The following is a 13,717-nucleotide window of genomic DNA, read 5'->3' as shown; positions in this document are numbered from 1 at the left end:
TTAACAGCTGTGTTAGCAGCATGGCCAACTGGAAACTGCCACCTCCCTGGAGAAGTACGTGCACAGGGCAGCATTAGGGACTGTTCTCCACGGATGATGTAAATGCTCCCTCTCTGGTGCAGTTATAAGCTGTTTATGATCCAGTCAGCTGTGCTGACTTTAAAACAGCAAGGAAAGTACTTTAACTGAAACGTGAAGCCTTCTGCCCAGAGCTCTGAAGGTTCTGTGTATCTCCATCTGCTGAAGCACCATCATCTGCCCTCCATTAAAGTTACCCTGTCGGTGACCAGGCAAACCATGAGCGTATTTCTTGGTTGATTAAAACTCTGCTGAACTTGTAAAACTTCCCCTAAATGTCTGTTCTAGTGTGACGGTAAGAATGAAAATAACACTAACTGCACACACACACACCAGTGCTGCACTAAGGATAGAAGCCCTTAATATATGCCTAGGTATAATCTCCAATTCCTCCTCCTCGCACTACTTGCAAACCCTTACGTATCATCTGGGCTGTTCTACAGGGATCAAAAAAGCAAATCTTCCCACCTGCTGCTGGCTCCAGCTTGCTCTGCCAGTACTTCATCACATCACTTTCTGCTGTACTGCATCACGTCGGTAACTGAAAGCAAATTCTGGTTAAAGTGGGATAGTGGATAAACATACCTCTACAATAAATGAAATTGTATTTTCGTTAGTCACTTTTTTGAAAATAAATAGTATGTTGAGTACTAGATCTCATTAGTATGAGATCCATGTTCATCTATTTATGATAGCGCGTGGCGCTCAGAACCACAACAGGCAACAGCGCTCCCCTGTGCTGTGGTATACAGCAGTAACGCTCCCCCTGTTCTGGGCCCTGCACAGAGACCCAGACTTCCTGGGCAGGACCTCACGGAGTCGTTTTCCCCAGACAGGGGCACGCACTGAAGATGACAAGTTTTAGAAGATCAGAACACCTTCTGAACATAGCCCTGCTCTACATAAGGCTGCAGAGCAAAAAAAGAGCAAGGCAAGCTGTCAGAAGTCTACTACTTTATGTGACAAGAGGATTAAACAGATTTTTAAAACATCAAGTTGTTGGCTTACAATGAATATTATGGCTCAGAGGTCCACTACGTGCAGTTGTCTTAACTAGAACCGTGGCTTTGGGAAACAGCCCTGCTAACAGCACCCTGCTGACTGGGAGGGAAACGGGCTGGTGGCGCAGACTGTGAGGAAATGGCAGAATTTGCACAGCCAGTCTAAAATACAGCTACTCCTGAAACGATGTATTTCCACCACCATCAGCTGTTTAAGTATACGGATTATTAATTTCTTTTGTATTTAAAATAATTAAAGGCCTTCTCTCCCCTTATTTTGCTGTGTCTTTCTACAGCACCTGTGTCACAGTGCAAAATCCTGAAGGAAAACTGAAAGACTGGCCAGTGCAAGAAGTTCAATGGTAATTCCAGGTTATTTGCCAGCAGGAGCCACAGAATCCTTTGGAACCTTTAGGTATTCACATTACGGTGGAAAACACAAGATTCATCAGTAAGTTACAAAATGAGAGACAAGTCTAGTTCTTACAGGCGTGGGCCAAAGGGGCTGCTGCAGACACTGCTGACTGATACACGCAGGCTGCAGAACAACGTGTGCTTTGGGAAGACAGCCTTGTTCTGGAGTCACACGCTAGGGAACCTACCTCTCCCTTAGTAAGCCATTTCAATGCCCCCAGCTTACTGCTTTTTTTTTCCCCCACTCTTCTTCCCCAAAGTTGTATTTGTTTAAACAAACCAATGACTCTGGTCTGGAGTGTAAGAGATCCTGTAGAATTTCACACAACAGTCCATTCTTTTTGTTGAAGGAATAGGTTATGCTCTTTCAGCTTCAAATATTCCAGCCCTTGACAGTAGTTTTGTAGCCCTCCTTTGATTTCTCCCCAACTCTTGAAAGTATTGACATGAAAACCAGACCCAGCATTCCAGTAAGTTTGTTTAGTACTTCAGACAAAAGTATTTCCCCAACTCTGATGAGAGACAGAAAGAACATAACTAATGCATAAAGAAGATCAGAAACCAAACCATCATTCATGAAAATTATTCCAGAAAGTGCACATCTCATTAAACTTATTTAAAAAAAATATAATCATCTCTCTGTTAGTATGGCAGTCTGTGCTAAACCAATACATTTGTGGCCAATGTTTTTTAAAGTCAAATCACTCAAATAATGCAAAATCCCTGGCTAAGTACCTGAAATCAGCGCCAAATGCTAGCACAACTTCGAGAAGAATGAGACTCTCTGATACAAAAAATAATTCTTAACTCAAAGCCTGGCTTGATTAATAGTTAGAAAAGAAAACAAGTAGAACCAGGAGTAAAGCTTGTTTTCATCTGCCAGGCCACAAATAAGATCAAGAACAATCTGATGGGTAAAAGCAACTCATGCAGTTACTAACTTCAGATGTTCCCTTTATCAATTAATTTTGTGTCAGACACAACGCAGGATTCTTAGTAAGAATGTTAAACTATATAGTGAAGATGTGTATTGAAAGGGGTCAATCAGGTTAGTAGAAAGCAGCACTGAATTTAGTGTAAATGAGATATATATATACACATAAAAAATAATTTTTTTCAGTATCACACACATATATAAAATCACAACTATATAAAAATCACAACGCAACTTGTATTAATGACTACCAACCACTCAAAATTTACCTTTTGGGGGAAATTAAATCAAGATACAAAACAGACCCCAACACAGATAGCTGAAACTTCAAGTTCCACTTTTGGATTTCAGTAATTACAAACCCCAACGTTTAAAAATGAGCCTCGATTCTAACAGCCGTGCAAGCGAAGGCAAAGTCTTCCCAGTTTTGCCTCCTGTACAGCAATCTACACTGCAAAGTGGTTTAGGAAGCAGAAGTGCTTTTGCAGGTATCTGTTGGGATTAGCATGGTACAGGTATTTACCTCAATCAGCAAAATGAGAAGTGGCATCATAAAGGCTGCTACCGCTGTGGCAAATATGCTGCAACGTGGGCAGGGGGAGGCAGCAGCTCCGAATGGAGACCAACTACACCGATCAAAAAGAATCGGGCTTTCACGCCACTCCATCCACAGTCCCCTCTCATTTTGAAGAGTTGGCGTCGCTTTGCTGGATCCTACGACACCCTACAGCTGCCCAAGGCAGAACTGTCATGCCCAAAGGCAAGAATATCCCGCTGCCCAGGGGACCGTACTGCCGCCCTCCCAAACCTGCTGGGACACAAGGCCACTGCCACACGGAGGTGGATCAAAACCAGAGCTAGCGTAAGGGCAGGGAAGGGGATCTTGTGCAAGGAGGACAGAACACGCTGGCCGCGGGGGTGAACGCTTCTGTCAGTAGAAGCAAACGCACGCTTAGGTCTTCCATATGTTAAAATTCTGAGTCTTTTTCAAAGTCATTTTAAAGATTACACAAAAGCTGACTCTTAACGGAAGGAACAGTGGGCAGGCAGCCTAGAAGGAGCACAAAAGGAAATAATACCATGCATCATAAAACACAAAAGGTAACTGGAAAGGTTACATCAACTCCTGAAGAGAGGTCAAATCTCTATGTACATGAATCACCTGAAGAAATTTTCCATTTGCAAAAGAAAGATCATATTGACCGTGGGAGTCCAGGATGATCAGCACGCAAGACCAAATTAAGAAAGGTCACAAGCATCACCTCAGAAGCAGCAGTGTGACAGGAGTCTCATTCAGCCTTTGCTGTTAGGCGGTAACCATTGCTGCATTAATAGTGGGAAGCACATAAATACGTAGACAAACCAGGGAACAGTTTTGTTTCAACAACCCAACAACTCAGTTTAGTAAGGCCTGACATGTAAGACAGAGAAGCCTGCGTTAGTCAAAAGCACTGAAGATTATCCCACACGAGCATTTTTCAGCATCACCAAAAGCACGGATAAGCATACTTTTTTTATGTAACACCATAAGCAGTTTTCTCACATCACACAGCTTTGTCAAAGGGTTTATCCATCTGAATGAAGGCACATTCTTGTGCCAAATTCCACATGCACCAAAAAGTGTAAGACACCACCGCGTTAGAGAATCAGGACCCAGACCATGTTCTCATCTCCCCCTCTACCCAGGAGGGCATCATGTACAGCTTGCCTGCCATTAACTGATGGTAACAATCACCTTGGCTTGGTTGGTCTGATACCATTTCCTGTGGCACTACCAACATAAATTGGATCAATCACCCCAAAATATACATAAATATTTCAAACACAGTTGTTGAGTAATTTCAACTTAGTTAATTTGCTGAATAAAATTTAATTTTATTTAAAAAATCTTATACACTATTATTCACCTAGCCCTAGTTGTGAACAGATTCTCACTTCTGAAAATAAACCACATTCTAGTCAATTCATTCAACACCAAATTAAATTACTAGTACTGGATTTTTTTTTCCTTAAAAAAAGTATGTTAAAACTTTACTTTTTTATTTTTAAAACCTCTAAAGAAAATGTTGCAATTTTACAGAAATGTTTCTTTTCAGGTTATGCTTTTTTTTAAATGCCTGTTATAAATTCAGCTTGTGTAGAGTTGTTTTTTTCATAGTTTTTTAATATGTATTATCTGCAGAGACATTGTAACAGTTCCATTTTGTGGATGAACACAAAACTTGTACAGATTTCTCATATTTGGTCTTTAGGTAAATAGTTCCCAAAAGCTGCCTAAATAAACCACTCCAAACTGTTCAGTCCATCATGAAAATACAGTTTTTCCTTTCGTAGTGGGAAAGGAAATATAAATAATGCATCATTATTACAGAAAATGACAAAAATCAGATTCAAATTAAGCCAACTATCTAGCTTTCACTCACCTTACTGCATGAGGAAATAAGACGTTATGTGAATTGAAGACTGAACAGCAGCCTTACGTTTAAATTTAATTTTGAAATGTAAAGTGGAATCTATTACCACAATTAAAGTGAGAAATTACCAATACATTTTAAAATGTTCAACTGCAGAACACACACTTAAAAAAAAATTATTATAATAATACAGTAGCCACTGTTAGAAAACCACAACAGCTACTCTTAATGGAGACCCAAAAAGGTCAGTGTATGACATCAAAAGTGTTACGGAGAAACTGGTCAGATTAATTTCTACTGATGGGTGCTTAAGCTTAAAAATATCGAATATACCTCTGACAAGATAATTTTACTCTCTTTTTAAAAGGACTTGTGATAAAGAATTTCATCTTTCTAAATGAAGAACAGTCTGTTATCTTAAACATACACAATATTAAGCGAGACTCTTGTTTTACTTTAGACTGGAAAAATATGGCAGGGACAGTCAAAGTCAACACAAAGTAACAAACAGCAAAAGGTAGCAGAAAGAGAAACAGATAAGTGCAGCTCTGGTCAAATTCATAGCAGTTCTTTACGTCAGTTAACGGCTCATTTACATTGTAATTTCTAATCAGTTACATGCAAGCCCAAAGAAGCATTTGATCACTACACATGGTAATAAAATTTGATTAAGTTTCAGGCAACTGCTAAAATATGAAAATTTGCAGATGTAATAAAGTAGCTTTATCTGAACTTTAACAGGACAGACAAAAGTAAATCATTCCATTGGTTAAAAAAACCCTACATTCAGTTTTTTACCAAACAAAATTTCACATGAAAAGTATTGTGTGATTCCAAAGTTTCCGGAGTAGAAATGGAGTGATTTGAAATGTCAAAGACCCCATTATTTTGCAAAGAAATGAAAATACACCTCAAAAATTTCTAATTCCACATGTGAACAACAAAATACTGCATATCTACCAACAACTGCATCGGGTAGGTCATTATGAAAGGCTAGCTGCCAAGATGTAGGAAATGGCTCCTTGCCTCTGTTCCCTTTGAGGAATATACAATCGTTTGAAACCAGTTCACACTAAGCGCTTATCATGCTGCCGTTACACTGAGATACTCAGTCCTTAAAATAATCTGATAAAGATTTTTTAAAGCTGCAGCCCTCCCCAACACTGTATTTCTCAGTGTACACAGTTCAGTAGGGGGCAGGGAGGAGCGGGGTCACAGCCTCTGGAACAAGATGGTTTGCAGTTTGACTTTAAATTACCAAGTTTTAAGGCCACCTGTGTTGGGTTTTTTTCAGTGCTGAAAGTTGAAGTCTGATCACAGGGCCCCTTTCCCCACTGCGTGAGAACATGTTCCAACATTTTAGGTGTTATATTTAAGTGTCTCCTTTTGGCACCATGGAGTTTATTTTTTTTTTTTAAAAAAAGAAAAGAAAAGAAAAGAAAACTCCCCTAAGTTTCTAGTTCTGGCTGCCTTTATCACTCACTGCCACAGATGGGGTGTCCACGTTAACAGCTATGACTATGCTCTCTCCATCTTCTGTTTTGATACGTTTGAGTTCCTGCTGTTCTGACTGGTCTCCGTTCTGGCGCTTTGTTGGAAGAGATGCCGATGCAGATGCATGGGTTGCTAACATATGCAAAGGACTCGCAGCAGCTGGAAAAAGAAAATAAAAACTTCAGCACCCTAATCCTTGACAAAACAGATGATACTGAAAGCAAACTTGCATTTTCATTAAAACGATTAATTCCTTTACTTGTACCACAGGGGGTATTAGCAATCCCAGTTGAGATTCAGGTCCAATTCTTTAATCTTTGTACAAACCTGAAAGACATTTTCCCAAATCACTCAACATTCATGAAGATTTGGACAAAGGCAGGAGAATGGGAAAGGATCTCCATTTTGTCAGTGGGGAGCTGAAGACAGAGAAAGATTAAATGACCGAAAGCCAATCTACACCGTAATTTGTGCCAGAACCAGGAAGCAAATTCAAAATCATCCCCTTTTTACATGGGTTCTGGACATGTCTATGGAGCACTGCAGAATGCATTACTTGGCCTGGAAGGAGAGCACCACCATGTCATATTCATCTGTGGCCGTAAGTTATTTAAGAAAAGCTGTGCAATTCACACAGCCGTGAGATGCACACGACTCAAATAGCAATTCCGCTTTGAAGAGGATGAGACATTTACCCACAATGTAAGGAAAAGGCAGTGCTTTTAACAAGCAGTATTAATAAGAAATGACATACGTGATTAGATTCAAGTGCACACCTGAATTAGATTTACAGAAATGTATACAGTTCAAACATCCTATACAAGTTTTTAACCTTTCTCATTCCACGGGAAGAGACAGTATGAGTCACCATTCATGGGTGAGTACAGTCCTTTAAACCTTCTGAGACATCCAAAGGTTTCTTCCCTCTACTTGTTAGCAGTCCATTTCTCAATATCCACCCTGACTTTACAAAACCAACTATTCAAATGTCTTTGCAAATAATGCAAAATACTAATTATGTCTTTACTTGTTCATTGCATTTCTTGAAAATTTATCTTAATATTATTAAACCACCTGCTTTTTTATGCACATGAGCTCCCTTTCTTCAGCATCACTGCTTTGCTGACTTTATTACATCATTCCCTGCTAGTGGAGCTTAAACATGAAGTCCGTAAGAAATTCTTATTTGCTAAACTTGTTGTATTTGTTCTTAGTAAGCTCTCCTGAAAATACGTGGAATATCACCTCTGCATGTAACCGAACTGTTCTGTACTTAGTGTTTAGTGGTAGACAAAATACTTCAGAAAATATTTCTCTAATACAAAAAGCTTCACTGTGCTGTAAAATAATTTGTTGGTATATCTCAGTCATTCACTTTCTATTAGAAAAGTTATTCCTTGTACAATTTCTGAATAGATGCCATAGAGATAGTTACTTCTGAATAAAATGCCTTACTGCAAATTTATTGTTGCTAAATAAGAACAAAAAGTTAACCCCTCATCTTCAAATGTGCCTTAAGACTATTACTGCATTATTCACTCCAGGGTCTGTTTAGTAGAAAGAGACTTGCTGGCTGCGGCCACAGCTGAGACGTGTTAAGTATGAACTACAGAAAAGAGCAATGATGTTAGAAATCTACACTGAAAGTCAAAATAAAGAATATCTAGTTACATTTTATTCTGCAATAAGAGACCTGAATTTATTTTGGAGTTCACAGCTTTCAGTTAGACTGACAGGTAGTAAAAAGTGCTGCCAGGCTGTTTTGCTGAGAGTAAGATCTGAAAACACCTTCTTAGTACAAATAGAAAATGTTAGAAGAACAGGAGTTGCTCTGGATTTCTTAGCTTTCAGATTGCACAAATCTCCTTTCTCCAAAGACACACACACACACACACAAATGTGTGTGTAATTACAGATGTAACATGTGATGCATGTGAACATAGACATATGTAGATATATGCATTTGAATGCAGACATATGTGTAGACACACAAATCTTTATTTCTGCAGGCCTAGTTCCCCCTTTAGATGCTTTGCCTGAGAATTACCGGGGGTTTTTGCTGGTTTAGGAGTTACTGTAACACCACAATTCTACTCCTATGTTCAGCCACATTTCTTAAACATGCCTAGCAGCCTTTAGGTTTCCCTAGCAAGGAAAACAGCTGAAATCAGTTGTGTTTTCAGAGTCCAAGAAAAAGACACAAAGAATTATTTCTTCCTTTTAAAAATAACTTTTCAGTATATTTCACATGACAGCTCAATTCATACAGCACTTCTGACAAAAAACGTGCATATGAAGTCTGACAGTGATTGCTTTTGCTTTACTTAAGCTGGAAATGAAGTGGAAGCAGACAGAACACTGACCTATAAATGTCAGTGATGGAAGAAGGATAAAAAGGAAACAAAGCAGATAATTCACTCCATTAGAAAGACTTTAGAGCAGAAACGCAGGTAATAAATTGATGTAAGATAGCCTAAACCTATTTCTGTAAATATATTTCATGACCAAAAAAGCTCCTTCACTATTGGATAATATCTCAAAGTGAAATTGTTAGAACAAGCTGTATGCACCCACAAAGCAAACCAAAACTGAACATCCTGCGAACAAGTGTGAACATATGAAAATTATGAAAGTGTACTGCTACCCACTCAGACTGCTGAGTCTGAGAGGGGAAAGACGGTATTCAGACAAGGAGAATCTCAAAGTCTTACAGAATTTTTGTCATTTTTAGTACAGGTTCAATAAAAACAGAATAAAAAGTAACAGTTCAAAAAGCCAACCCACAAGCAAGTTCTGTCTTGTTTTCCTGTTGGTTGGTTCTTGACAAATCATCTGGGGAGCAGTTACCATTTTAATGGCACTGTTTTACAGGAACTTCTTTTAAAACTTGTTTATATCCTGGGTTTAATGAGGAGGGAGGACGGGCTGTCACCACTAAGTACATCCCTATAATGACCACAAAGAGAATAAATAGCTGTTCAGGTAATCATCAATGAAGAAAAACACTTGTTGTTACCAACAGAGAGGGAACAATCCCTTACAAAGCTGTAATCTACATTTTTTGGTAGAACTTAGTTTTCAGTATAACTATGAAAGGAGAACAGAATTAAAAAATTCATCACTGGTTGCTCTGAGGTTTTAACACGTACAAAGCAACAGAACATCTTGACACAATACGTACCAGCGTTGCCCTGTCCTTGTATCGCAGTGGTGATAGGTACTATGTGCGTTCCGTTCTGCGTTACAGTTTTTATTGGTAGCTGGTGTTGACCTAGAGGTGCCTGTTGCACTATAGTAACTGTCTGTAAGGGTGTGGTCTGAGATGTCTGAATGATACGACTAGCAGCTCCTATTGTAGCATGACTAATAGCAGGTATAGGCTCCACTTTAACTGCAAAACAGAAGATAAAACATTGTTAAAACAAGAAAGTGTTAGAGAACCCTTTGTTTTTACTCAAACAACCCTCAGTGAAAAAGTATACTGTTTTATTACTAGCTCCAACATATATGAGAAATTATGATGTGCAATCTTCAGTTTTAGCCAAACATTTCAAGCGTTCATCTGGAAGTAAGTTTTAAATAATAAACCTTCTGTATGAAGATCTAGCAAAACAACTAACCCCACAGGTTCTCACCTTTTACTTCCTTGTGGTCTCCATTCTCTTGAGGTTCTACCTTGGGCTGGGTTACCATCGCAGCTTGCGTGACTACTGCCTGTCCAGCTACAGTGTAAGTGTTTGCTGGTGCTAATCCAGTCACATTTGTGACAGACACAGCTGGTATCTGGTGGACAACATGAACTGTCTGAACTACAGGCTGCTGGGATGTCGATGTTGTCACGGGAGTTGCAACAGTGTAGGTGACAGGTTTAATAGTTTGTGGTAGCTGCCGTTGTACAGTAATTAAAACTGGTTGGCTAGATAGAGGTGATCCTACCAAGAAAAAGATAAAAATTAGGCTGCCAATTTTAATTATTTCTTTTAAGCAAACCATTCTTTTAAACTTAACACTAAAGCCTCAGAGGATTAAAGACCTCCTCCACTAATGTCTGAATGATCCAAATGATAAAACCGGACAACGAGATTATGACACATGGCTAATTCCAAGCCACATATTCAAGGTAAGTGCTGTATTAGCTCAGCAAGACCCATACACCACTTGGGCAAAGCCACCCCCCCATACCCCCCAAATGCAGCTATACTACCAAAGCTATGTCTAATACTCATTTAGTAAAACTCCCTTCCACAGATGGGAACATACATGTGCTCCAGGTATTATGCGGAGCATTATCTGCATTGGCAAAACTCTCGGCTTCCTGGGCTGGGGAAAGCCTGGTGTCTCTGCTTAGGACCACGTTTGCACAGAATGGTCACTGGCACTTCTGTAGTACCAGAATATCACCAAGAAAATGGATGGCAAAAGTATATAAACCAAGGTAATTAAACAAACACATCCTTATCCCATCATGCCCTACCCTCTCTTTTTTTAAAAAAAATAGGAAATTTCTTATCACGCAAATTAATTTTTTCTCTCTTTATCTTTTCAATTCTTTTTATCCCCACCTTTGAAAGGATGACATGACCACAGATGCACGCAAGACATTTGCTTATTTCTGTAACCCATGTAACCTGAAGTTTTTGGGGTTTTTCCCTAAACCAGAAAGAATACGTTTTGAAGCGAAGTGACAACTGTTACAAGACAGTACAGTCCTATACAGGACAGGAGCACAATCTCTGCTTAGTAACAAAGTGATCAAGGGTGCTGGAACTGCACAGACAACAGTCTGTATACATACATACAGTATGCATGCAAACAGAATTTCCCTGACATGTTTACATGTTTATCAAAGATTTGCTTTAAATGTTAAGAGATTAAATATTTACTGGCGTTTTTTTTGGTATACGAGCAAAGTTTTGGTAATATTTATATATTAGCCCTCTCCCACCTCCAACCCCCAAATGCTTACTTCAGGATTCCTCACCTGGGGCACTCTGTGCAAATCGCGCTTCTTGTATTACCGCTAGTTTTGGCTGGATAGCACTGGGCTCAGGTTCCATTGGGACTGGAGATCCTTCCCTGGACAGACTCTCGGGGGTCTGGACTCCACTGGAGTGCGCAGACAACACGCCAGAGTGATTAGGAGAAGCTGGGGCACTTCTGTATTTAAAAATGAAAGCAGCAGCTGATGTGTTTTAACTTCTGAACTGTGACAGACAGTGACCTTCCTCTAAAGAGGCCATAACACACACTGCCCACAGGAGGGCACCTCTGCCTTCTGGCAAGTACAGTTACAACCCAAAGCAGTTCTGATGATCTTTTATAAAGCTTTTGTTAAACAGGGACAGAATTTAAAAGCAAACTTCAGGTACAGTTAATGGATAAGAAGTGGCTGGATACCTTCTTAGGGCGACTCTCTAAACAATCTGTGAAACATCAACATTTCTTCTGGTAGAGAAGAATGATGAGCAAATCTCAGACTACAGAGCAAGTAATAAAAGATCTGCACCAGCAGAAAGGCTGTAACTTGACAGAGGGACTAATTTAAACCCGCATATTTCCCCATCATGAATTCTGCTTGAACATTAATCAAACTAAATACATAATTGTCATCTCTAAGTTCAATCAAATGGTAGCCAGTATTTGGTAACTTTCTTTGCAAACAGTTTTTAAAATGCAGTAGATGGCAGTTAGAAATTAAAATTAGAATTCTGTTAAAAAAAAACCAACCCAAACCAAAACAAAGGTACAGTAAGGCTTGCTTATATTAACAATCTGATAGTTAGTTATGCAAACTGAATCAGTTCTTTAACACTAAAAACAAGCAATAAAAACAAGCCTAGCGTATGGGGCAGCCTCCTAGTAAATGATACAGAATTCAAATACTGAGTCTGGGTGAAATTAAATTACTAAACTTGTGACTGTATCCAAAACTATCAAGTCTGTATCAGCCTGGAGTTTAAACAACAGCCATAGTCTTTTTGTTCATCTGTTTTTCCTTACCTAGAAGAGAGTGGTCCCAGAGGGGTTCTAAAGCAAGGTACTCCCCTAGGCCGCCTTTTCCTAAAAGCCTGCTCTATTAATTTGCTTTCAGAGGCAGGGTCTATCCTCCAGAATGAGCCTTTGCCTGGTTCTTCCTGGGAACGTGGTACTTTGATGAAATAACGATTCAGAGAGAGATTGTGACGTATTGAATTCTATGGAACATAAAAAAATATGTAGAATTCATATAACTTTTCCAAGTCAGAATGTGGCCTACTGCAGCAGTTTGTACTATAGGAGACTCGGGGTTCAGCTCTTTAATTCCTTAATTCAACAGAATTCAGAGCACTACAAGGGCAGTGCCGTAAACCTGAAAGGAAATCTTGCATTTTTCAAATCTTTCCCAACAATTAAAAAACTAGTACACTAATGCGGCAATAACAGGAATCCCATTTAATTCTCTCATGAGAAACACAGTGATTGCAACAAACTGTTAGAACACTACAAGTACTTGAGCATAATGCAGTGTAAAAAAAAAAAAAAAAAAAAAACAACAACAAAAATTATCCATCTTCATACACCACCCTTCCCCAGGTGTCAAAGAAAATGTCAGTTCATTCTAGGAGGGTCAGTAAAATACAGCATATACTGATTCTGATCTTACATGATAATCCTCTTACTGTTCCACAACACAGAAAGAAAAAGTTTAATTATACAAGTTCCAAATGCAGCTAGATTGTTGGGAGTTCACCCACAGTCCAGCCCGTCTCAACAAAGGAGCCAAGGATTTAGGGTGTCTAGAAAAACAACCAATGGCAGTAAGTCCTAAAACAGCTCTTCAGTGAGATCTTCGTTACTGCGCTCTAGATTGCACATTACTTTACCCTCACTTTGCTGTAAAACACATAAATCTTCCCTCAGAGAGATGTAGAAAACTGCTAACACCCTGCAGTGGCTGTATCTATGCCTGGCTTTGTGCACATTTATTTATTTTCTTTAAGACAGATAAATCCAAAATCTCTCTAAATATTACCACTGAGTAACAAGAAAATAAAGATAAGCATACATACTGAAATACTTGTGGGGGAACAGGGGAAAAATGGAAAAAAAGCTTTACGTTAACAAAAGCTTTTCAAAAAATTTGCAAAATTTAATGCAAATCCTGCTCAAATGTCTGAGTTCATGACCCTGATGGTAAGTTTGGAAAACTTAAAGCAATGATAACCATGTATGGTTTCTTAAATGCAAACTGATGAAACCAGAAATGGTTTTCCCTGCCAAAAATTGAAACAGAACTAGAAAGATGCCAAGAACATGTTTATAAATTGTATTTATTTCTCCATATGCTAGAATAAAAGAGTAGATCCAAAAGTACCTGCTAAAATAAGTTCACGAAGAGGAGT

General features: G+C 39.0%; 1 protein-coding gene across 4 annotated transcripts in view; it reads right to left on the bottom strand.

The window, feature by feature from the left end:
- Positions 1-524: 524 nt before the first annotated feature.
- The window catches only part of FOXK2 (forkhead box K2), a 51,741-nt gene continuing 38,548 nt past the window's right edge, over positions 525-13,717 (bottom strand). The window contains exons 5-12 of one of the 4 annotated variants that reach the window (XR_012838241.1): positions 12,336-12,529; positions 11,317-11,492; positions 9,971-10,267; positions 9,517-9,726; positions 9,120-9,281; positions 6,325-6,494; positions 1,774-2,005; positions 545-619 (exon numbers count right to left, since the gene is read on the bottom strand). Coding sequence is in view for 3 of the 4 variants with exons in the window: in XM_075770590.1 (XP_075626705.1) it covers positions 6,298-6,494; positions 9,517-9,726; positions 9,971-10,267; positions 11,317-11,492; positions 12,336-12,529 (1,074 nt within the window). In the remaining variant the exon portion in view is untranslated. Of the gene's footprint in view, positions 620-1,773; positions 2,006-4,281; positions 6,495-9,119; positions 9,282-9,516; positions 9,727-9,970; positions 10,268-11,316; positions 11,493-12,335; positions 12,530-13,717 lie in introns of those variants that run through there. The other 3 variants (XM_075770592.1, XM_075770591.1, XM_075770590.1) reach the window with 3 other exon arrangements.

Source organism: Balearica regulorum, chromosome 18 (genome assembly GCF_011004875.1).
Source record: "Balearica regulorum gibbericeps isolate bBalReg1 chromosome 18, bBalReg1.pri, whole genome shotgun sequence".
Lineage (NCBI taxonomy): Eukaryota > Metazoa > Chordata > Aves > Gruiformes > Gruidae > Balearica > Balearica regulorum.
This window is presented reverse-complemented; position numbering and strand designations above follow the sequence as displayed.